Raw genomic sequence first — 24,305 nt, 5'->3', positions numbered from 1 at the left:
GTGATAACCATCATCCCAGGAATTCTCAATAAATTTTTATTACTTAAACTGAAGTCTCCTTGCGTCCTGTTCTGAGCTGGATGAGGTGAGGCACGCATGCGTGGGTGATTGGGTTCAGATCACGCACGCCTGGGTCTTTGTATCTGCCAGCAGGGGGCGCAAAGGTTCTAACCATGGCTGTTAAGAAAGCGTTAAGGGCCAGAAGGCCCTAATGCTCACCCTCAAAGCCCAGCTGAGTCAAATCCAAAACAGGACCCAAACTGGGAGCAACAGGTCCTCGGATCCCATGGCCCAGCTGCCCTTTTCACTCCACCCTCCACTTCTACCACATCGCCAGCGTTTATTCACCAACATTTCCTTTTTCAAGGCTGGAGCAGCTGTGGCTTTGCTGAGCCAAACCAAAAAAATCTGATGACCCCAACACGAGCTGCTTCCTTGGTAACAAGTTTCCATGTAGCTGTGAGGGAAGCTATTTGCGCCTGTAGAGGGACTCCAAAAGCCTAGCGGATCATGTTCCTTGCTGGGGGCTACCCACATCTGATTTCTCAGTCTCCAGATGTGAGAAGCTGTTTGTAGAACAAGGTTTTACCTATGGAGGTAGGCTCTTTGTGCCGGTAGCCTTGGGCTCCGAACAGGTCAGGTGCCCCTTTTCAGTTCCTAGCCGGCTACCTCATACCGGTCCCAAGACACAGCTTGACAACTCAAGCACCAGAGAAACGAAGCCACAGCTTCCCATTCCTTCTTTTTATAGGGAGACGGGGAACATTGGGAACCATTAGCACTGGGGGCAAAAATATGTGCAGGAATTAGAGTACATGGTAGGGGAGGACATAAGTCTTCCAGGTTAGGGATTCGTCTTCCGCTTCTCCTGGATCCTGGATCGTTGAAGAAAATTAGATTACCTAATGTTCCCCTGCTCTGCAGGTTAGTGTCGTAAAAGGGACAGGGAGATGAAGCACGTATGGCTTCCCACTCCTCAGGAGCTAGGAGCCCAAGACGAAATCGACAACCAGACCAAAGACAGGTCAAGTGACCTGAATCAGTCCGCCATGAGTTCCTAGGCACACTTTATTTCTTTCCCCTTCCCAAGGCGGGAAGAGAATGCAGGTACCCAGTGAAGGACTATGTTTCCAAATCCTGCTGCGGCTCCAGGGGCAGCCATTTTGTCTCCTCCCCATTGTTCCCCCTTTCTAGTATTTGTACCCCCCACCCAGAGGGGTAAAGGTCAGAGGTGGTTCTTCAGGAGGCCTCCATGGTCTTCAGGGTTCCCTGAAGGTCACTGCCGAGGGAGCCGGCCCGGGGGCCATCTTTACCAGACAGTGTTAGGAGCTTCACAATTAGACCATCCAACACTGTGCTGGAAGACGGACCCAGAGCCGGCAGACACGCGGCTCCCGGCCACAGCTGACCCGTTGTTACCGGGACCCTGGCCTCAGGCCAGGTGAGGTCTCTTGAGAGTGTGCGAGCCAAGCCCAAGGTTAGCGGTGGGTTCTGGATCCACCAGATGACAAATCCCACTGGCGGGGGGGGGGGGGGGGGGAGGGCCTCAGGGCCATTGTGTCCCTTCAGTGGGCAGCCAGCCAACCCGACAGCCACCTCTTCTGCAGCACCCTTCACTCAAGATGAAGGGGCTTCCACAGTGTGTGGGGAGGTTCCGGAGAGGGCATTGCAGCCATGGGGGGGGGGGGGGGGGGGCTGAGGCGATAGATGTCGCTGACACGGAGACAGGGGCCTCCATCATTACCCGGCAGTATTAGAGACTCCCAACCAGCACCCAAACACTGCTGGGTAAGACGGGGGCCCCCACCCAGCCTGCCCACCTCCGGGCCTGGCAGTCCTCCGCCCAGGCTCCCTGTGGAGAGGCTGCAGAACCTTGGCTCCCATCCCCCCACCACCCGAGTCCCTCGAGACACTTCCGGGTGAGCCCTGCAGCCCGCCACCAGTCCCACCCGGAGCTGCGGAGCCCCGGAGACCCAGGCCCCTGCCCACCTGTTCTCCGCCTTGGAGCCCCTTCCCCCATAGCCCACACAGCTTGTCCTGCACCCCCCCATACACACACTAATTCATCATCGGCCCTCAGCCCCGCTCTGTGGTCCCTAGGTCGTCCCCCTACTCCCTCTCCCAGTGGCCAGTTACCTGTCACCGAGCCGCCTGCCCCCCACAGAGTGAGTGCTGAGGAGAGGAAGGGGAGTCAAGGCCCAAGATTCAAAGGCCTAGAGCCCGCCTGCCCCAGCCTCCACTCTTCCTCCTTCCTTCTCCGCCCGCCCGGCAGCGCAGGCTCCTCACCTGGGCCCCGCCCGCCGCCCCTGCGCACAGGTGTGTCCTCCTGCCATAGGCTGCCCCCCCACGGCCTTAACCCCTTCCCTCCCGTGGCCAGCCCTAGGCGCCTCCTCTGAGGCGCTGGCTAGGCCTCGCTAGGCCTCCCACCCTTTTCCACACGTCCCTTCTCTCCCACCTGCCTCCTTTGCCCCTGGGCCTACACTGGGAGCCCGGTCTACAACGAGAAAAGAGAGGGGCTCTCTTCCAGCTCCTTTGGCCTCTCCCCGTGGCTACCCCCTTCTTCTGAGGCCTCCCACCTGGCCCAGGGCCAGAGAGCCCTGAGGTCAGCGAGGGCTCAGCCTCTGCTGGGCATCCCTGCCTGTTGAAGAGAAGGCAGGGCTCAGCGGGGCGCCCCCTGTCCTCAGCCCTAGTGATGGGGAGCCCTCCCCTCCGGGAGGCCAGAGCTGGCCAGGAGCACCAGCACGGAGCCTACCCATTACAAACCTCACAGGCGTCCTGAGGGGAGAAATAGCCACTGCTGTGGGGGAGGGGTATGGCGGGAGTGGGGCTCAGTGGGGGCGGGAGGGCTGGGCCGTGCCCCTTCAGGGCAGAGCTGTTCTTGGACCCACCTCAATGCCCTGGGTGCAAGTCCCAGCCCACAGGCAGTTAGCCCTGGGATGGTTAGAGGGGTGGGACCCTCCTTTCTTTGTGCAGCTCTAGCTGTTGCTGGGAGAGAAGCCCTGAGGCCCACAGGTGATGCCCCACCCACCCCCAGGAGGCCAAGGGCTCCAGGGCCTATTGTGTGGCCCAATCCAAGCTCTCCTCTCCCCCTCTCACTCTGTCTCCTTTGTTTGCTTCCTTCTTAACACCGTCCATATTGTATCTGCGGCCCCAGGGCCCGCTTCTGGGTCCATCTCCTAGCTCCACAGCGATGGGAACTGTCGTGCCCACACCATGCCCCCAGGACGGCTCCAGTGTCTGGGACACACTGGACACCTGGCGACACAGCACATGCCAAAGACCGTGAGGGAGGACTGTCCTTCGGCCTCTCCTGCTACAGGGACCCTCACAGGTTTCACGGGCCAATCAAGAGAAAGCCTCAGCCCAAGGACAGAATCTCTGGTGGCTCACCCTGGACACAGGACAGGGAGGAGGGGGCAAATATAAAACGGTCGGTCAGGAGCTCAAGGTGGAGGCGGCGGCTATGGAGAAGGGAGGAGCTAGACGCTCCACCGGGAGCCCCCAGGAACCTGCGGAAGGAGGGGCGGGGGTGGCAGGAGCTAGGACTGCGCTTCCTGAGCTCTGAGATCTGGAAGTCAGGGCTGGAGGCTTGCACGTGTGTCCATTCAGGGGGACCCCAGCTGTCGCTCCAGGAGCGTGTGCTCTGGAGGCAGACGGCCTCACTGCTCAACAGTTCTGTGCCTGCGAGCAAGTCATGGGTAGTCGATCTGTGCCTCAGTTTCCACCGCAGTGCAGTGGAAATCGCACAGGCACCTAGATTGAATGTGTAGTCTTTGAAACAGTGCCCCGACCCATGACAAGTCTGGAATGAGTTATCGTTGCTGGTTGCGACCTTCGTCCCTGACAAGGATTGCCCTGTCAGGAGCTTCCCGCTCCATTTTATTGTATAGATATGTGGGGTTTTTTAAATTTTTATTTATTTATTTGACAGACAAAGATCACAGGCAGAGAGGCAGGCAGAGAGAGAGGGGGGAAGCAGGCTTCCCGCTGAGCAGAGAACCCAGGACCCTGGGATCAGGACCTGAGCCAAAGGCAGAGGCTTAACCCACTAAGCCACTCAGGTGCCCCAGATATGTTTTTTTTTTTTTTTTTTTTTTTTTTTTTTTTAATGGAAGTACAGGGACGCCTGGGTGGCTCAGTTGGTTGGACGACTGCCTTCGGCTCAGGTCATGATCCTAGAGTCCCAGGATCGAGTCCCGCATCGGGCTCCCAGCTCCATGGGGAGTCTGCTTCTCCCTCTGACCTTCTCCTCGCTCATGCTCTCTCTCACTGTCTCTCTCTCAAATAAATAAATAAAATCTTAAAAAAAAACAAAATAGGGGCGCCTGGGTGGCTCAGTGGGTTAAGCCTCTGCCTTCGGCTCAGGTCATGGTCTCGGGGTCCTGGGATCGAGCCCCGCATCAGGCTCTCTGCCCAGCAGGGAGCCTGCTTTCTCCTCTCTCTGCCTGCCTCTCTGCCTACTTGTGATCTCTGTCCGTCAAATAAATAAATCTTTAAAAAAATAAAAAATAAAATAAAATAAAATAAAAAATAAATAAAATAAAATGGAAGTACAGTTGGCACAATATTACATCAGTTTTGGGTGTACAACATAGTGATCCCCACAAGTTGGGGCAGCAGGCTATGCTCCTAACAGGTGCAGCCACCACCTGTCACCACACAACTATTACCACACCATTGACTGTATTTCCTGCACTGTACCTTTTTTTTTTTTTATAAGATTTTATTTATTTATTTGACAGACAGAGATTACAAGTAGGCAGAGAGGCAGTCAGAGAGAGGAGGAAGCAGGCTCCCTGCTGAGCAGAGAGCCCGATGCGGGGCTCAATCCCAAGACCCTGAGATCATAACCTGAGCAGAAGGCAGAGGCTTTAACCCACTGAGCCACCCACGTGCCCCTGCACTGTACTTTTGATCAGTCTCCATGTTGAAGGAGAGACTGAGGAGCCCGGCCCTTGGCCACACTCCTATGTTAAGCAGTGTCCAGAACAGGGTCTGACTGTGAAGGCTGAGCTTTAATGTGAAAATACACACACACACACACACACACACACACACACACACAGGGCTCCCTGCTCACCTCCCTCTCTGTCCCCTTCTGAGCCCCTCCCATCCAAGCATTCAGAATTAGAGACCCCCACACACAGTAATCCTAAGGGCTTTATTTACAAGAGTAAAGGGCCCCAGCACCGCCTGAGGCCTTGCTGGGCTATATACACGTCAGCAAGAGGGAAGTAGGGACGCAGCCATTTAAATTACAATAGAATGGGGGCGGGCTCCTAGGTTCCGGCTGTGGCTTGGTCCATGGAGGCCTCTGCGGGGATCAGGCCTGAGGCTGCAGGGAGAAGGGAGTAAGAGGGTGCCTGGAACCCAGAAGGGGTACAAGAAGGGTCTGGAAAGGCTGGGAAAAGCAGGGTGAGGTAGTTGCCACCCCATCCCACCAGGGGAAAGCACTGGATCCAGGGAACACTGGGAGCAGGGCAGGCAGGAGCCCGAAGGTTGGGGGTTGGGGGAGTGGGGCGGGGAGGGAGTGGTGGTGGGGAGCGTACCCTGGCTCACTTCCTCTTAAGGGAACCCTTGCTCTTCTCCTTGTCTGCCGACCGCTGCTTCTTCACCTTCTCCTCCTTCTTGTTCTTACTGTGTAAGTTCTCATATACGTCCTCCTTGTGTCTGCAGGTGTGGTGGGCAAGTGTGTGAGGGCAGTTGGCACAGGTCAGGAGACAGGGCCGGTGCCCCAGCACCAGCAACCCCCTGTCTCCCCCCATTTCACAGATGAACAAACTGAAAGAGGAGAGCGGGTCACAGTCCTTTCACTAGACCAGAAGCTCCCTGCGGGGAGCGGCTGCATCTCCCACATTAGTAACACCACCGGTGCCCAGCACAGGCCCCACAGAGAGGGCACTCGGGGAAACACTTGCTCATACAGGTAGTAAGAGCCAAGCTGGAACTTGAACCCAGGCCTCCCTAACAGCGGCCCCTGTGGAAGGCCAGGCAGGGAGGAGGGACGGCAGCTGCAGGGAGGTGGCAGGCAGGGGTCACTCACTTGGAGGAGGTGCGGGAGGCCTTGGCATGGGCATTCTTCATGGCTGGGGGGTAGGTGATGTTCCCGTACTCTGACTCCCGGCCCTTCTGGGACTGTGGGCAGAGGTGGGGTGGAAGGGCCGTGGTCCCAGCAGCATATGGCGAGACCCACAACCCCCCAGCGCCCTACCAGGCCCTGCTGCACCCACCTGCATGACCTCCAGCTTCTTCTTGGTAGTTTCAATGAACTGGGCGATGGCCACATAGATGAACTTGTACTGTGCCTCCGTCTGCACCATGCCCGAGCGCTGAGCCCGCACCATCTGGATGGTCTTCTGGATGTCAATGTCACAGTCCAACCCTGGGCAGGCGTGGCAGTTGGACCCCAGGCCCAGAAAGGGGTGGACACCGAGGGGCTGCTCACCCAGCCCCCTCCCCCACCTGCATCCCCCACAAGTCACCCTCACCCTTGGTGGAGATGCTCTCCATGAGCATGTCGATGACAATGATGGTGCCCGTGCGGCCAATGCCTGCGCTGGGGAGGGAAGGGGGCACCATCAGAGGCCCAGGCCATGCCTCCATGGGAAAGGGGAGCCCCAGCATTCAGCTCTGGCAGAAATGGAGGCTCCAGCGAGAGGAGGTGACATGTCCAGGGTCACCGGGCACGCTAGCCAGAGGTAGAAGTTAGCCAGCTTGTGCACCTGTGCTCAGCGCTTCAGCCCAGGGATCTGTAGGCGGGCCTGGCTCTCCAGTGCCCCCAGGCTGGATCCCACCCCCTCCCCCCATGCTGCTCCCCCTTTCTTTCTTCCCAGCACCTCACTCCCCTACTTCCTGCTTCACTTCCTCATTGCTGGCTGGGGGCTACTCCCTACTCTGGAAGATCTAGGACCTCCCCCAAGCCCCACCAGCATCCTGCCTGCCCCCCAGGCACTCTGGGCCTCCCCCAGCTCGCTCCCAAACCCTTGGCCTGAATGAGGCCTTCCCTGTCAAGCCCCCCTCCCCACCATTCAAAAGTTTTATTTAGAGCTTTTAAGAGGGTTTTGTTTCTTCAGACCCTGAGGACAGGGAAAGGGCAGCCTTCTAGGCAGTAGGGCACAAAGGGGGCTGGGGGGAGGAGATGGGGAGGTGTGGAGGCACTGTGAGGCATGAGGTTTCCCTTCTTTCCTCACCCTCTGCCACATCCTGGGGCACACAGGTCTCAGGAACCTCAGGATCTCTCAGAGACCCCAGTTCTGCCTCTTGGCAGAGCTGCCAGGCTCGTGGCCTGAGTCGCACTAATTTCAAACCCAGGTTGTCAAAAATAACCCCCCCTTACCCACTTCCTTCCTGTAACATCTAAATAAAGGCCATGGGGATTTCAAGAAGTAGTAGGGGAGTAGAAGGAGGGTCCTTCTTAATGATGGGCCTACCCCTGCAGAGTCCCTTAGATGACAGGCAGGGGGCACCCCCAGATTCAGCTCACCCAGCCCTGCCCTAGGACTAAAGTCACTGGTGGGAAGAAGGAAGATGCGTGAGGCCCTCAGCCTGGGGTCACTGGAAGGAGTGGGAAGGGAAGTAGATGAAACAGGCTCCTGTTTCCCCATTCCAGGCCTGGATGTGTTATTAAACCATCAATAGCTCCCATTTCTGGAGAGATTACTGCATTCCAGACACAGGGACAGGGTTTCAGTGAATCCTCACAGCAAGCATAGGAGATCCTGAATTTACAGATGAGGAATCTGAGGGTCAGAGAAGTGAAGTAATTTGTCTGCGATCACACAGCCAGTGAGCAGAACAGCAGGAGTTTAAACCTACTGGTCTCTGTCCAGGAACCTGCACCCGCAGGGTCCCATCGACCCAGACCAGGCCACATGGGTAGGCCCATCTCCAGGACTCTAACCCTCAGAACTGAGGGGGCCCCCCACTCTTCCGTGATGGCCACCCCCACCACCTAGCAGGAACAAGGGCTCCTGATCAAGAACTTGATGGAGCTAGTAATACAGCTGCCCCTCTGGGAAAACATCTCCCATCCCTGCACCACCCTGGAGGCCGAGCTAGACTCCCTAGCTGGGAAGGCAGAAAGAGAGAAGAAGGCTAAGCACCCTCAGGGCTACAGATTCAGAGAAAGAAAACGTAAGGAGCCACACTGACCCCAGATGGAAGGTGCCAGGGCCAAGAAGAAATACAGGCTGAGTAAGCCCGTGTGAGAAAGCGGGAGCCACCGGGACCTAGGTCTGTTGTGAGCACCCGCGCAGACTCTCCCACGGGCTGGCTGGCAAGTCACCGGGGTGTTTGCTCATCTGTATTCCGGAAGGTTGCAGGAGGTGGCCCATGCAGTTAAGTCTCTACAGAAGCCTCCCGCTCCCCACCCCAGGCAGAGGCTCCATCAGCAAGGTTGCTACAAGCTAAGTTTCTGCCTTGGATCTGGAGCCATCCAGAAGCCCGGAGGCGGCTGGGATCAGGCCGAGCACTGAGTGCATGAACATGAACGGGAAATGATCGTTTACCAGAGCACATGGCCCTCAGTCCCCAGTATTTCCCAGCCAGCGACTCTTTTGATTACTACTGCTAACCTCATTATTCTCACCTGCAGTGTACAATGATGGGTCCTGCGTGAGGCAGACTTTCCTGCCGCTGGTTGATCTGGTCCAGGAAGCTGAGGACACCCCCAGGCTCACTGGGGACCCCATGGTCAGGCCAGCTCAGGTACTGGTAGTGCCAGATCTCTCGAACCAGGTCCCCCTGGGCAGAGCGCATGGGGCCAGTGCCCTCTGTTCCCACATGTCGCCCCATCCCCCACCCCAGCAGGCAAGAGCAGATCCAAGGAGGGGGTCCTGGGGAGCAGGGAGCTGGAAGACACTCACATTCTCCAGCGGGGAGACATGTAAGGTCCGGAGCTTGTACTCCGCTGTGTCGTGTTCCCTGCAGTTGGTGACCACGTAGGGTCCGTAGACACGCTGTGTGCCCACCTCTGGCCAGTATGGGACACACTTGTTCTGCAAAGGGAGAGTGGAGGTGAGGATGTTCAGGGGCCTGTTCCAGGCCCTTTTCAAGGTCCTGTGTCCCCAGTGCTGGCCCAATCAGCTGGATGAATGGATGAACTGGCCTGGAATCCGAGGTGGATCCGGTCCTGGCTTAGTCACTAACAGGTGGTGAGACCTGACAAAGCCCTTGACCCTACAGTTTTCTCAGTAAACACGGGCTGGTGCAGCCCAGCCCACAACAAAGAGGAAGACGCAGCTTATGCCCCTGGGCCTCCACCATCCACAGAGAGACAGGTGAACAGGGGAAACAGACCCCCTGGGGAGCACGGCAGAAAGGGAGAGACTAATTCTCCCTCTAGATTATGGTGGAAATCAGAGGTGGCTTCACAGAGGAGGGAGCATTTGAGCCTGGGGTTCAAAAACAAGGAGTCTGTTAGGCAGAGATAGTGCAGAGAGAGGAAGTCCTTTCCTAGCAGAAAGTGCACTCTTGCGAAGGCGTGGGAACCTGAGGCAGGTGGTTGCAGGGAAGCCACCAGGCCTGGAAGGCCTGCTCTTAGAGTGGGACTGGATCCTGAAGACAACTGGGAGCCACAGGAAGATTCTCAGAGAAGGCACAACCTGACATAGTGTGTGTGCTCTGAGGGGGACCCCTCTGACTCCAGGGGAGATGTGCTGTCAATGGGGGCAGCCTATAGGGAAGGAGTCCAGGCTGGGCAGCGGGGTGAGGATGAGGGGCAGACTCCAGAGACTTAGGAGGCAGAGAGAGGACAGGAGGGCTGTTGCTAGGATGGGGACAGGTGGGAAGGGGCATGTTGCTTGAGACACTTTAAGGAAGAAAGCCCATTTAAAACCTGGGTCTGAAGGTGCCTGGGCAGCTCAGTCTGTTGAGCATTTGACTTTGGCTCGGGTCATGATCTCAGGATCCTGGGATCCAGCCTGGCATTGCATCAGGTTTGGAGCTGAGTGGTGAGTCTGCTCTTCCCTCTGCCCCTCCCCCTGACCCCACTCACATGCTTTCTCTCTGTGTCAAATAAATAAAATCTCTAAAACAATTTTTTTAAGGTTTTATTTATTCATTTGAGAGAGAGAGAGAGCATGAGCGCGAGAAGGGGAAGAGCAGAGGGGGAGGGAGAAACAGGTTCACCCCTGAGCAGGGAGGTAGATGCAGGGCTGATCCCAGGACCCCAGCATCATGACCTGAGCCAAAGGCAGATGCTTAACTGACTGAACTGCCCAGGTGCCCCTAAATAAAATCTTTTAAAAAATAATTGGAAAAATAAAACCTGGGTCTGGTGGTCAGGAGAGCCCCAGGTTGGAAGCAGGGATCTGGGAGACAGTGTGTACCCAAAATGGTCTCTATGCCTCAGTTTCCCAACAAGGGCTGGACCTTGCCCTCTGAGGTTCCCTTCTGCCCTGGCACCTGGATTCTCTTTGATTTCATGGTGATGGGTGTTACACCCCGGGAAGGAGGGCTGTGGGAGTCAGGGGCACACGGGACTCGGCCTTACCCGGCCCTTCTCCACCTCTCGCGTGGTCATGACGATGACGCGGGTGTTCTCCTGCCATACCATCTGCCAGAAGTCATTGACCGTGGCCTCCAGGCAGCCCTGGCTGGCAATGTAGGTCTTAGTGTTCTCGTCGGGGCCTAGCAGCTGGTTCTGGAAGCAAGTGTAGAGAGCTGCACCCCAGGCCTGTGGGCCCCCGCATCCCCCCCCTCACCACCTAACGTGTCGGCTGTGCCTACGTGACTCTGGATCCAGTGCCCCTGTGAATGGGGAATCCCCAGGGCCCAGGCTCTCCTCCCTCGACGAGCAGGTACCACCAACCTTGACATAGTTGGCATTGATGTAGTCGGACCCAGGGATGTTACTGTCACGTCCCTGCAGGATCACTCGGCTGTGGTCAACTGGGAGTGGGCGGGGAGGAAACGAGATGGGCCGGGGTCAGCCAGGCACTCACCAGCCTCTGGGGCAGACCCTTCCTAAGCTCACAGGCCAGTCTTGTCTCTGAGGCCAGGAGGCTGTCAGAGCACTGTGGGCAGCTGGGGAGTTGGGGGGCAGGGAGGAAGGTTTCAGAGGAAGGAGGATGGTGGACGTGGGGTATGGGGAGGCTCCACTGCGTGGGGCAGAGGCTTTCTGGAAGAGGGGAGGCTGGGTGAGGAGGTGGACCCTCCTCAAGCTGGGGATAGAGACTGTATGAGATGAGGGGAGGTTCGCTCAGGGAAGGGGAGTCTCCTGAGTGACACTGCCTGGGAAGAGGGAGGGATGGAGGCTGCCCTGGGGTTAGGGTACTCACACGGGAGAATGTTCTTATAACGGTTCTTGCTCTTGTTCTCTGGCCTCTGACCTTCCAGCCGCTGGTGCAAGTTCTTTACCTCCTGCTTCTGCAGACTCTGAGGGGCGAGAGGAAGAAGTAAAGTGCTGGCCCCTGGAGGGACATCCACGCCCAGAGGGAAGGTGGGCCAGACCAGTGTAAGGGGTGGGGAGAGAAGGGATGGGGTCTGGACCCCACACCAGTCACTCTGATGGCCCCACCATGCACCTCAAACTCTTCCCAGAAGCCAGCTTTGGCTGTGTCCTCCGACTCCTGCTTCTTGTTGAGTTCCAGGACCCGATTCTCAATGTCTGCGGCATTCACCCGAGTGGCATAGTATGGCTGGGCAGGGAGGGGGCAAGAAGTCAGCAACTCGAGATCCCAAAAGCTTCTGGGTCTGCAGGATCACTCAGGAAGGGGAAGGAGACATCCAGGCCCGCCCCTCTCACCTGCCGCAGGTAGACAAAGGCCCCCGAGGCCTCCTCTATCCCTGTCTTCTTGAAATGCTCCACCAGGTCTGTGAGACTGTCGAAGGTCTCTGAACCACCCACAGTGTACCGTCCACCCTGAGGGATGCCAAGTCAGGCCATTCCGCACGATCTGAGTCTCCCTCCCTGGACCCCAGCCTTGGACTGAAGCCCAGGCTGACCCACGCCACCACCCCTGCTTTGGGGTATAGACAGGAGCCCTGGCAGGAGGCCCTATCAAAAGCTTGGCTGCCTTACCTCACACATGACCTTGATATGAGTGACTCTGAGTGGGGAGCCTGGGCCAGCCTTGGGCTGGTCGCTGAGCACGGATAGCACAAAATCTCCAGGCTGGCTGAGACTCTCACGCACAAGAAATGTCCAGGGCTCCCCCTTGGCCTGCAGCAGTGCCTCTGCCTGCCCCCCAGACATGTGACCATGGTACCACCTAGAGAAGGCAACATAGGGGAAGGGACATCTAAGCCCAGGGGCAGACGCTGAGCAGAGATGTTCACAGAGAAGGACAGGGCCAGGCACTGTGCTAGATGCTTTCAAATCCACCACGATTGGGGCGCCTGGGTGGCTCAGTGGGTTAAGCCGCTGCCTTTGGCTCAGGTCATGATCTCAGGGTCCTGGGATCAAGTCCTGCATTGGGCTCTCTGCTCAGCAGGGAGCCTGCTTCCTCCTCTCTCTCTCTCTATGCCTGCCTCTCTGCCTACTTGTGATCTCTCTCTGTCAAATAAATAAATAAAATCTTTAAAAAAAAATCCACCACGATATTTTTTTTAAAAATATCTTTTTAGGGGCACCTGGCTGGCTCAGTGGGTTAAAGCCTCTGCCTTCGGCTCAGGTCATGATCCCAGGGTCCTGGGATCGAGCCCCACATTGGGCTCCAGAGAGCCTGCTTCCTCCTCTCTCTGCCTGCCTCTCTGCCTACTTGTAATCTCTGTCTGTCAAATAAATAAATAAAATCTTAAAAAAAAAAAAAAAAATATATATATATATATATATATATATATATCTTTTTAAAGTCATCTCTGCACCCACCGTGGGGCTCAAACTTACAACCCCGAGATCAAGAGTGGCATGCTCCTCCAAATGAGCCAGCCAGGTGCCCCTCAGATCCACCACGGTGTTTAGGTCCATTGCTCTCACGAAAATCCTGAGAGGTAGGTACCATCCCATTGTACAGATGAGGAACCTGAAGCTTATTGATCACACTGGCCCAAGGCCCTGAGCTGATAGGGAAGCCTTGGGAGTTCTAACCAGGCCTGCCTCTGAGAGCATAAGACAGAGGCAGAAAGGCAGGCTATACCCAGAAGAACTGTAGGGGAGAAACCAAGGAAGGGTCTCAGGAAAGTCAGGACTGCACTAGGAAAAGAGGAGGGAGACCAAGAGAAATACAGAGGCCAAACCACAAAGAGCAATGGAGATGGGAGTCACGAGGGAGTCACAATGGGGACAACTCCCCCTGGGTACCAAGGAAGACAGACAACCCTGGGGGTGGGGGGGGTGGGAAACAGTGGGGGGGGGGTTTCTAGGGTAGCCCAGAGATGGAGATGAGGCTGGGGCTCGGAGGGGCTCAGAAGGGCAGAAAGCAGAACTAGGACCTTTCCCCGAAGCACACCCCCTTCCCAGGAGGAAACTGTAGCCCCACAATGCCCAGCCCCACAGGAAACCACGTGATGGAAAAAACACAAAACTCCTTCTGGGGAGAGAGTGAGAAGTGAGGGTGTGAGGTTTCCTCAACCCAGGGACCAGGGGAGGGGGCATTTTCCAACCGCAGGGATGGGGGGAGGTGAGAGGGGCCAGTCTGTCTGGCCCCAGCTCACTCTTGCCCTGTCCAGAAGCAGCACCTGGCGGGTAGGGGAGGTCACCCCATCCCACCACTCAGGGAAGACCAGAGCTCCCCCCACCCCCACCCCGCAATGGGGAGGGGGCTGACCCTGGTCTCCCTGGGCCAGGATGAGGAAGTTTCCATGCAAATATCAGGCTGACCACAAGCAGAGAGCTAGCCATTGGCAAGACAAATGCAAATTCCCTCTGAGGAGGAGGGGCAGCTACTCGGGCAAGGAACACAAAGGGAGGTATGGAGAAAGCCTCCCACACAAAATCCCAGGGTCAGGGGTGAGCCGGGCACCCTGGCATCCTGGCCTGGAGAACCAAAAGGGCCTCTCAGAGTCAGCTAAGCCTTCACCACTACCTCAGTCCTTCCCTCTCCCGCAGCCGCCAGCTCTGTCCTTCTCCTGCTTCTCTGGGCCTCAGGCTCCCCCTGGGCGGTGGGGGGTCTGCCCAGCTTCTCCTTCCCTCTTCAGCTCCATCCATTCCTGCTCCTCCTCTAGGGCCTCCATCAACCCACCCTGTAGCAGGGCAGATGCTGACTTTGGGCAAAGAGGAAGAGAGGACGCGAAGAGTTTAAGAGGGCCTGGGCGGCAAACCCCCATGAGTGTGGCAGGCCGAGCAGAGGAAAAGGGCCAGAGGGAGAGGATACCAAGCAAGGACCAAGAAGGGCCACCATGAACAAAGTCACCCATGCTTGGGCCTCACTCCTCAAAGAGGTGGCTCCAAAGGGAATGGATCCATGGCTTTAGGCTGGCTTGGAGAGTGGCGTCCAGTGGCCACGAGGCCCTTACCTCAGCCTCACCCAGTTCCAACTTTTAACCAGTGACTGGAACAAAGATGTGGGTTGAGCGGCGTGCCTCTCAGATAGACTGAAACCTGGCAGAGCCCAGGGTCACAATCATGACAACAATCAACACACACATACAGAATAAGGCAAGTTGCCTTGGCCCCAGGAAGGTGAAAAACAATGGCCCTGGAATTATTCGGCTGCCCTTCACTTTGACGGAGCTGTCTTTGGGACACAGCGGCTAAAAGAAGCCACCATGTGATCCCAAGGGTTCGGGTCCCCCACCCCCACCCATGCTATAGGGAGACCATACGTGCTGCGGCCTGCCCAGTCCTGGGGACCACGTCTTTGGAGAGGGACAGGAGGGAGGAGGGCAATGCCTTCAGTATTACCCGGTGCCCAGGTACCAGGCCCCTTGCACGCGCAAACCTGTCACACAGTTTTCCACTGCTCCGTGTTCTGGTCAAGGGACTGGTCAAGCCCCATGGAGCCCCCACAAGCAGACCCATCATCACCGCACTGCTCAGACAAGACATTAAATGTCCTCCTGTGCAGATTCAGCTCCAAGGAAGGAAGAAGAGCTTTCTAACAACAGAGCTGGCCTACTACCAGATGCAGCCACTAGGCCTCTGCATCCCCAGGAGGGCCTGAGACACCAGCCAACTGGGACCCTGAAGAAGGGCAAGGCCATGGCCCCTGCTTTCTCGGGGGGTTGAGGGAAAGGGGTGGCAGGTCCGTCCCCTGAGACACGGGCCTGGGATCATGTGGAAGAAAGGGGCCTGCAGAGCTCTGGGAAGGCAGTGGGGCAGCCCTAGCAGTGGGAGTGGGCCAGCAAGTCCCTCACCTCTCGCTGGTAGGGTCGGAGCAGTTCAGCGGGTACTTGAGGTGGATGATGGTGCCGTCTCGGTCCTGCAGGACGCCCTGCTGCTGGGTGTAGTACTCCACGAGCTCTGTCAGCGTCGCGAACTTCTCCCCTCCATACAAATCATAGAAATCGCCCGAGTTCTGGATCCGAATATGGGTCACCTGATCCCCCACCCTGCGGGGCACCGGGTGGTAAGGCCAGTAGGTGCAAGAGTAGAGGTGGGGACATAGGGGCGATGGGCTGGGGCACACGCGCACACACACACACACACACACACACACACAGAGGGAAGGGATGGGCACAGACAGACACAGTGGTGGGGGACACATCAGTGCTAGAGTGGGGGCCCAGGGGAGCAGGCACTGCCACAAGGGAACCAGGAATGAGGTGCCGAAACACTTGCCCAGGCTGGCATGGAGGGCCCTTACCTGACGGAGAGGGAGAAGTCCCCCTGGTTCTTGCGACTAGGCCGAGCCAGGAAGCTCCCGTGGACCCCACGGCCCTTCAGCAGGGTCTCGGCGTCCAGCCCGCTGAGGTCTCGGTGAAACCACCTGCAGGCCCCCGGGGAGCAGTGAAGAGATGGCCCTTCTGGCCGCAGGACGCCCCTGCCTCCTGTGTCCCGTCCCGTGGGTCCCAGGACCTTACCTCACCATCCTGGGGGTGCAGGGGAGTGAGGTGAGCAGGGCAGTCCCGGCAGGCCGAACACTCTGGGGCTTGGCTAATGGCTCAGTGCGGCTTGGCTTGGAGGGCCCAGGCTACCTCACAGTCCTGGCCTCCTGTCCTGGTGCTGGGGCTGCCACTCCACAGCCCGGGGGCAGCCAGCAGGGCGGAGACAGGAAGGGGCGCGGCCGACCCCTTGGGGAACTCACTGTACTTCTCGTTTTAGAGCAGAGCAGAAGAGACTGCAAAGCAGGGTGGCAGTGGGGGGTGGGGATGGGGCCCACTTCCCACACATCTGCCATCGGATTCGGGAGCATAGCACTCCCAAGCGTGACGACACACGGAATACGGACACAAATGTGCCTTGCGCCCTACTGGCGAAGGCCATGCTTCATAAATGTGAACCCACACGGTCACACGCCATCTCTTCTTCCCCCACCCTGGTCCACACTCCACACACACGATGACAGTGACAGTGACAAGTCTCATTTCATGGAGTCTCACTCCATGCCAGGCACTGTGCTATGATGTCACTGACGTGCCTTAGCCGATTTATTCCTCATAAGAGCTCTGCGAAGCTGGTGCCTCTCTCCCTTCTACAGACAAGGAACCTGATGCTCAGAGAATGTAGGGAACTTGCCCAGGGCTGGCCATTTGGTACGTGGCAGCGCTGGGATGTCACCCACACACTGGTTCGCAAAGCCGGTGACTTTAGCTACTGTGTGCTGGCCCTGGGGGCTTCCAAAAACGGAGGCTGGGAGCTCAGGGCCACTGGGGGTTGCAGGGAAGGGGAGACTTACTTCCTTTCTTTCTTTCTTTCTTTCTTTCAAGATTTTATTTATTTATTTGACAGAGATTACAAGTAGAGAGGCAGGCAGAGAGGGGGGGGAAGCAGGCTCCCCGCCGAGCAGAGAGCCCAATGCAGGGCTCGATCCCAGGACCCTGGGATCATGACCTGAGCTGAAGGCAGAGGCTTTAACCCACTAAGCCACCCAGGCGCCCCAAGGGGAGACTTTCTAACAGCCAAAGCCAAGTAGGTGCTTACAAACCATACAAAGGTGCTCTCACCTCCCATGACACAGATATCTGGGGAGCCGCTGGGACAGAGGGACGGACAAAATGACCGCCGCACAGCTGTCAGACTCACACCTTTTCTACTTCTTGTCCCAAGTCTTTGTCACACCGTGCCCTAGCCAGGCAGTGGAGCCAAGGAGCAGAACTCGAGGGGATGCAGCTCTAGGGAAGCAGGCAGGGAGTAGAGCCGCCAGTCCCCTCGGTGCTGTCCACCCTGTGCCTGAGACATAGGCTCTCCTCCAGGGGCCTGCTCCGAATCAGCCAGAGCTCCGGACTCTGACTAGGGGCCTGTCCCCTGGGGGCTAGGGACTAAGGTCCCTGCCTGTGGCTCATATTCTCGGGGCTGGTTGACCTTGAGAGCCCTACACACCAGAAGCTTGTGATGTTCCCCATGTGTAATTCCACATACAAACACAAACACTACCAAACCAAAACAAGAGAAAAGCAACCCGACCAAGGATACACAGAAAGCTCGAATTGATGGCATCCCTCCCCCAGGTGGCTGGGGGAGAGATCTGGGAGTGACATTTACTTCTCCCTTATACCTGTTTTATGTTTTCTGTTTTTTAAGATTTTATTTATTTATTTGTCAGAGAGAGAGAACACGAGCATGGGGAGTGGCAGAGGGAGAGGGAGAAGCAGGCTCTCCGATGAGCAGGGAGCCCGATTCAGGACTCGGTCCCAGGACCCTGGGATTATAACCTGAGGTGAAGGCAGACACTTAACCAACTGACCCACCCAGGCATCCCTCTACCTGTTCTTTTTTTTTTTTTTTTAATTTTTTTACTTTTTATTTATTTGACAGAGAGAGAGACCACAAGTAGGCAGAGAGGAGGAAGCAAGCTCTCTGCCAAGCAGAGAGCCCAATGCAGGGCTCGATCCCAGGACCCTGAGATCACGACCTGAACCGAAGGCAGAAGCTTAACCCACTGAGCCACCCAGGCGCCCCCCTATTCTTTTTTTAAATTGAAGTAGAGTTGACACACAACATGACATTAGTTTCAGGTGTTATAACATAGTGATTTAACAAATCTATGTGGTATGCCACACCTCACCATGGCACAATTACCACCTGTCACCATCAACATTATTACAATACCACTGGCAAGGGGCGCCTGGGTGGCTCAGTCAGTTAAGTATCTGCCTTCACCTCAGGTCATGATCCCAGGGTCCTGGGATAGAGCCCCAAAGTGGGCTCCCTGCTCAGCGGGGATCCTGCTTCTCCCGCTCCCCCTTCCCCCTGCTCATGCTCTCATTCTTTGTCTCTCTCAAATAAATAAAAATATATATATATATATAAATAAATAGACAAATAAATAATCTTTTTAATTTTTTTTTTTAAATACCACTATCTTCCCTACACCATGCCTTTCATCCCCATGGTTCATTCACTCCATAGCCGGACATCTCTACCTCCTACTCGCCTTCACCCATTTTGCCCCTCTCCCACCCACCTCCCCTCTGGCAAACCATCAGTTTATTCTCTGTGTTTATGGATCTGTTTCTGACTTTTGTTCGTATAGTAACCCCTCAATCCATCACTGTTGTCAAAAATTGCAAGATCTGGGGCGCCTGGGTGGCTCAGTGGGTTAAGCCGCTGCCTTTGGCTCGGGTCATGATCTCAGCGTCCTGGGATCGAGCCCCGCATCGGGCTCTCTGCTCAGCAGGGACCCTGCTTCCTCCTCTCTCTCTGCCTGCCTCTACCTGCCTGTAATCTCTGTCTGTCAAATAAATAAATAAAATCTTTAAAAAAAAAATTGCAAGATCTTATTCTTTTTACAGCTGAGTAATATTCCATTGTATATGTACCCCACATCTTCCTTACTTATTCATCTGTCAATGGACACTTAGGTTGCTTCCTTATCTTGGCTACTGTAAATAATGCTGCAATGAGATAGGGGTGACTATATCTTTTTGAATTACCGTTTCCATTTTCTTCGGGTAAATACCCAGTAGCGGAATTTCTAGATCACCTGGTATTTGTACTTGTAATTCTCTGAGGAAGCTCCATACTAGTTTCCACAGTGGCTGGGCCAGCTGATATTCCCACCAGCACCTTTCTTTACATCCTCACCAACACTTGTTATTTCTCATCTCTCTGATTCTAACCATCCTGACAAACGGGAGGTGCTATCTCAGGGGGTCTGATTTGCATTTCCCTGAGGATAAGCGATGTTGAGCATCCGTGTCTGTTGGCCATACGGATGTCTTCCTTCCCCCATTTCCCTTTTTGAAAGTTGTCGCATGGGTATGTATTTCTTTTAATGAAAACAAAGAAATTGCCTGGGAGATGGCAATTTGTAGGAAACAGCTGGGGTGCTGGGAACGCTGGTTGGTGTGTGCACAGGTGGATGAGACTTGATGTTCATCAGGCCATATGTTTAATTCAGGTTAAGCCCTCACGGTAAGCATTCATGCACATTATGTATGCTATTACCTCAATAAAAAATAAGGCAAAATAATAACCGAGTGTTAAAGCTCAACTAAAGTCTCTGTTTCCTATGATGACTACTTTATTACTTTTTCAAATATCAAACATCAGTTCTCCACACACACACACCCCCAGAAATGGATTCTCCCCTCCCTCTTCCTTCTGGTACCTGGGAAGCTTGGTCTGTCTATTGGATGACTTAACCCTGACTACCCTTTCCATCTTGGATTTTGAGTCCCACTGAAAGACCATGAATTCCCTCCCAGAACTATAGGGGCAGAAAGAGGAGCTACATAGGGAGATCCACCCCAGGGTTCCACAGCCTGGCCCCTCCCTTTGGGAGTTCAAAGGCTGACACAACACCAGAGTGCAGAGTACACATCCAATAAACAAGCTCATCAATGGCCATGCACAGGTGTGATCAGCTTCCGGTCCTGCACACGACACCCTGCTCGTCATACACAGATGAGTACACACGCATCTGCATACACAGGCCCACTACACACACCTCACCATCCACATCCATCTACACGTGTCCCTGGCCCAGGGCAGACACCCACACACGGACACACCATCCTGCCCGCACATGCCGTTTCAGGTCTCTGCCTCCCTCTCCCCTGCTTTCTCTTTGCACCCTGTCCTTGGTCCCGTGTGCCCACAGCAGGGCCTCTGCCCATGGGCACCACATGGCTGGCTCTGCCTCATCATCCAGCTCTCGGCGCTCCTGTCCCCTCCTCCGGAAAGCCCTCCTGGATCCCTCCAGTTAACAATGCCATTGGCACCCCCAGACACTTGCTGGCACCTGAAGCCGTCTCGTTTCCTGCATGACACTTCTGAAAATCTGAAATTAGTCCTATTTATTGGGTTCTCTGTGTCGTCTGGACACTGGAATGAAGTGTCCACTGGAATGAAGGGTCCATGCCTCCCACTGGAATGAAGCTTTCTGAGAGCAAGGACCATGTCTGTCTTCTTCGCTAAATTATTGTCAGCACCTTACTAAGTACCTGGTCTATAGGGGATGCGCGATAGCGTCTGTTGCATGGATGATGCATGGGAGGGGGAAGGGAAGAGACCCTGAAAGAAAGTGGAGCAAACCCCAGATATCAGGAAATTCCGTGGGAAGCGGGGAGTTTTCTCCGATTTGCCTTTCAGACAGGGTATGTTTCAGGTGATGTGCGCTACCCAGGGGTTGGGGTAAGCAGACAGCAGAAGCGGGGGACCAGGGGGACCAGAGAGTGAAGGGAGACAAGCAAGGGAGAGAGAAGAAAGATGCGTCTGTCACAGGGAAGGTGCTAGAGACAAGGAGGAGGAGGCAGAGGGGTATGAGACTGGAGCTCCTTACATCTTGAGGCAGGGACAGGAAGAAAACCCAGGCCAAGTACACAGCAGGTCACGCTCATGGTCCCACACCTGCCAGCGGGGAGCATACACCCTGCACCTCTCTCCCAAACTAATAGGAGACTGTGGCACCTGGGGGGGACGGGACTTACCCACGGGACAGCATCTCCCCAGATGAACGGGGGAGTCACAGGCAGAGGGCCACGAGGGGTAGGGCCGAGTATGGGCGCAGCTGTGCACAGCAGCCCAAACAGGTGAGGAGGAATAGAGGGAGCTCAGCAACTTCCTCCTCAATGAAGCCTGCCAAGCCAATGACACCACAGCAGCAGGCCCCTGGTTTAATGATCCCTGGAGAAGGGACAGGTAGGAGGGGCTGGCCTCAGACTGCCCACAGCCGCAGGCCTCTCCCCCCCAGTCCCACTGGATCATCCAGGGCCAGCCTGTCCTCAACCCTACCCCTGGGAGGGGAGGAGTCACCTGGAGCTCCACCTGGAGCTCGAGTTGACGGAGCCACTGGAAGGAGGGGGAGTGAGGTGGGGGCAAAGACCAGGAAGTAACCCCAGCCAAGGGAGCACCGACCAATGGGGGAGCCTCCCAGCTCCCAGAAGCTAAGGGGCTTCCAAAACAGCCCAGGAGGCCCCTCTCCTCAAAGGAGGTGGCACCTGTGCAGGCTCACCACACAACCCCCCACTTTCCTCCAAGGTTTTGAGGGGCATGTCCTTCCTCCCATCTTGCCCTGGGCAGGGTCATTCCCAGCAGGAGCTTATGAAGGATCAGGGCAGGGAGCTGAAGCAGCCTAGAATGGCAGAGGGAACCTGGGGCCAGGAGGTGGGGGTTGTCAGGGTCACAAAAGACTGACACGGAGGCTAAGTCACAGGCACGTTTATTATCCTCTGGAACATGAAGGTCTTCCCCGAGTGGGAGGGCCGACCCTCAGGAGGCAGCCACACTGCCACCAGAAGCAGGACCGTGGGGAGGCAATGTCATGGGGGGCAGGAACAGTGCCTTCAGCTTGCCGGACAAGCTAGCAATCTCAGGATCCTGGGCTTCATAAGACTTGACCAAGCGGGCAAACTTTAGGACACCTGCAAGGGGAAGTGGAGCATCAAGCCACGCCCTCAGGGGACAGGTATGCCCAGACGTGGGGGGCGGGCAGCTCGAGCATGAGTCACTGGCTCTTACCCCTCTGGTCAGGTAGCTGTCAACAAAACAAGGCACAAGCAGGCCTCTGTCCTGGGTAGTCTGGATCCACCATTTCCTGGTCTAGACCAGGCAAAACAGTGAATGAAATACCCCTAAACACCCTGCCTCTCGTGATCAGGTGAACCGTTCTGGCAATTTACTCACAAGAACCCGTGGTATGAACATGCATAAGGCCCCAAGTCTATAACCTGAACACAGGAGGGCCTTGGGTCAGCCGGGCTGAATCAATCAGCAACCCTGGGGAACACCATGATCTCATCAAGGAAACTGACCAGCCAGCCCTCCAACAGAGACAGCTAAAATCCCCTGGAGGGGTTGCAGAAGCATACTGCCATGCAGACACCCCACTAGAACTCATCAGAAGAGGGGTCGGCTCCAGCTCTGCTGTGACCTCGAGGACTTAGTTTACTACTAGAGTCTGTTTCCTCATCCTAAAGTGGGATAACAATATAATTACTGCTAAGTACAAAAAGCACTTAGGACTTCACCTGGCACAAGTTCAGAACAGACCCGCGGCTCCTATGGCCAATACTGTTCATCGGATTGTGGCTGCCTCCGTGTGGCGAGGCAAGGGAGGACGGCTCAGGGACCCAGTGGGATCCAGCGCCCTCTCTCGGACCCACGCCACCGCCAACCCTCGTCCGACCCACCTTCCCCGTCGCAGCTGAAGCCATAGGCCTTGATAACCTCCTGCTGAATCTGCGTGGCCACGGGCAGCACGAATTGCAGCATTTTGCCCATGTCGTTGCACGCGTTGTCCCGAGCCTCGTCCATGCGCACGGCGTTCTCTGGGGCCGAGAACGCCTGGATTACCTCCGCCAGGACCACTGCACCGCAGACGCATCCCCGGGTAGGAGTCGAAGCACGGCCGGCGGGCCCAGGCCGAGAACGCAGGGAAGAGGGCAGGAAATTAGTGGACTAAAGCCAGAGTAACCCGCTAAACTCGACCCAGATTCCCTCGCTCTAGGACCCCTCCTGCGGGAGAGAGGGTGGAACCCTGTGCCCCCATTTCCCGGCGGTGCAACCACACCCTTCGCTCTGTCCCCTCCACCCGCACCCTTCCCCAGCAGGAAGCCCACGCGGTGGCCAGAATATGCTTCTCACCCTTGGCTTGCTCGGCGCTCAGGGCCGCGGGTGGGGCCGAGGCGGACGCCATAGGGTAACAAAAGCTGCACGTGCAGCGAAACCAAGGAAATGCTCAGGAGAAACGAGATGCCTCTTAAGAGTGGCTCTCAAAACCGATGGAAGGGAAGCAGCATCAGCTGCAGCCGGAAGCCGAGGAAGCCGGTGGGCGTAGCGCAGCACGCCACAAACACCTAATTGCTTTCGAAAAGAGAGCATCACTTAGGACGCGTACCACCGAACATTCGAAAGTGATCGAACAAATAAACCCACTAGAACTAAAAAAGATCTATTGTTATAAACGCCGTATAGGGAGGGTCTTCCGGTTAAAACCGGAAAACCTGCTAGACAAATTCTAAAAGAGCTGTAACACTACAGGAAGTAGCCTGGAGAGAACATGGGGTATCCAGGAACGCCACTATTGGTGAGGGTGAGCTCAGAGTGGCCTTTTCTAATTCCTATTGCTATATAAGCGACGGAGGACGTTACAACTTTCAAAAGAAAAAACGGGGGGGAAGGGAACTCATTTATATTACCCATTTCTAGAGTTTGGGAACATTGGATTGGTGTTTATGCAAATGAGCTCGAAGCTGATTGGCTAGGACGGCTGGTCACACCCCCTTCAGTTTTTGAGAACGTAGTGATTCGCAGCGACGAACGCTGAAAGCTAAGGCGGCTCTTGTGCTCTCCTAAAATGGCCTTGTGACGCTAAGTGCGCGCACCAGCGTAGCGCCTTCCAATTCTTTTCTAGGCATTTGAAATGGTCGCCCGCTCCCTCCTCAAACCATGGGGTACTTATGACTCCGGAGTTCTAATCACTTTAACCCAATGAAAATACGGCCCTGCACCTCCAATTCATGACCCTTTCTCAATCTATTCGAAAAAAAGAATTCTGGACTCTGGTGGCTCCTAGCTGTGGGGTCAGCAGCAGAAAGGCCTCCAAAGTCTGAGCGGCTTCCTAGGTCTGACTCTATCAGAGGCGTGCCTGTTTTCCCGCACCCCACCCGGGCATCCAGCGTCTGGACTTCCCTGCATTGCGAGGCAGGGAGAGAATAGCTCCGCAGTACCGCTCCAGCGGAGCACCTGCGTCCTGCCGAGAGCTCCTCTGCGATTCCACGTCTCTACACCCACGGAGTCCTGTTCCACAGCTTTCTCTCCAGGCACTGCTCACCCCCACCTCACCCCCAACTCCGCCCCCAGAGCCCGCAAAGAACCAGTC

At 56.0% G+C, this 24,305-nt stretch overlaps 2 protein-coding genes, 1 long non-coding RNA gene and 1 other non-coding gene across 4 annotated transcripts; all 4 read right to left on the bottom strand.

The window, feature by feature from the left end:
* Positions 1 to 706: 706 nt before the first annotated feature.
* Positions 707 to 2,276, bottom strand: LOC131838480 (uncharacterized). Its single transcript, XR_009356608.1, has 2 exons — positions 2,137 to 2,276; positions 707 to 875 (listed from the first exon to the last, which is right to left on the bottom strand). It is a non-coding gene; the product is annotated as an uncharacterized LOC131838480 (long non-coding RNA).
* Positions 2,277 to 5,142: 2,866 nt separating this feature from the next.
* On the bottom strand, positions 5,143 to 21,055 carry PTPN6 (protein tyrosine phosphatase non-receptor type 6). Its single transcript, XM_059184660.1, has 17 exons — positions 20,914 to 21,055; positions 15,904 to 16,160; positions 15,687 to 15,809; positions 15,238 to 15,432; positions 12,023 to 12,212; positions 11,747 to 11,863; positions 11,526 to 11,639; positions 11,280 to 11,376; positions 10,811 to 10,890; positions 10,493 to 10,642; positions 8,865 to 8,996; positions 8,588 to 8,742; positions 6,489 to 6,556; positions 6,231 to 6,382; positions 6,044 to 6,135; positions 5,550 to 5,670; positions 5,143 to 5,335 (listed from the first exon to the last, which is right to left on the bottom strand). The coding sequence occupies exons 2-16, from the start codon at positions 15,909 to 15,911 to the stop codon at positions 5,556 to 5,558; spliced, it is 1,788 nt and encodes a 595-aa protein (XP_059040643.1). The 5' UTR covers positions 15,912 to 16,160; positions 20,914 to 21,055; the 3' UTR covers positions 5,143 to 5,335; positions 5,550 to 5,555.
* Positions 21,056 to 21,628: 573 nt separating this feature from the next.
* Positions 21,629 to 23,451, bottom strand: C8H12orf57 (chromosome 8 C12orf57 homolog). Its single transcript, XM_059184681.1, has 3 exons — positions 23,069 to 23,451; positions 22,615 to 22,791; positions 21,629 to 21,846 (listed from the first exon to the last, which is right to left on the bottom strand). The coding sequence occupies exons 1-3, from the start codon at positions 23,118 to 23,120 to the stop codon at positions 21,695 to 21,697; spliced, it is 381 nt and encodes a 126-aa protein (XP_059040664.1). The 5' UTR covers positions 23,121 to 23,451; the 3' UTR covers positions 21,629 to 21,694.
* On the bottom strand, positions 23,400 to 23,461 carry LOC131840057 (U7 small nuclear RNA). The gene has a single exon (XR_009357168.1). It is a non-coding gene; the product is annotated as a U7 small nuclear RNA (small nuclear RNA).
* Between the last annotated feature and the right edge of the window lie 844 nt (positions 23,462 to 24,305).

The sequence above is a fragment of the Mustela lutreola genome, chromosome 8 (genome assembly GCF_030435805.1).
Source record: "Mustela lutreola isolate mMusLut2 chromosome 8, mMusLut2.pri, whole genome shotgun sequence".
Lineage (NCBI taxonomy): Eukaryota > Metazoa > Chordata > Mammalia > Carnivora > Mustelidae > Mustela > Mustela lutreola.
The sequence above is the reverse complement of the archived record's forward strand: the minus strand, read 5'-3'. Positions and strand labels throughout refer to the sequence as shown.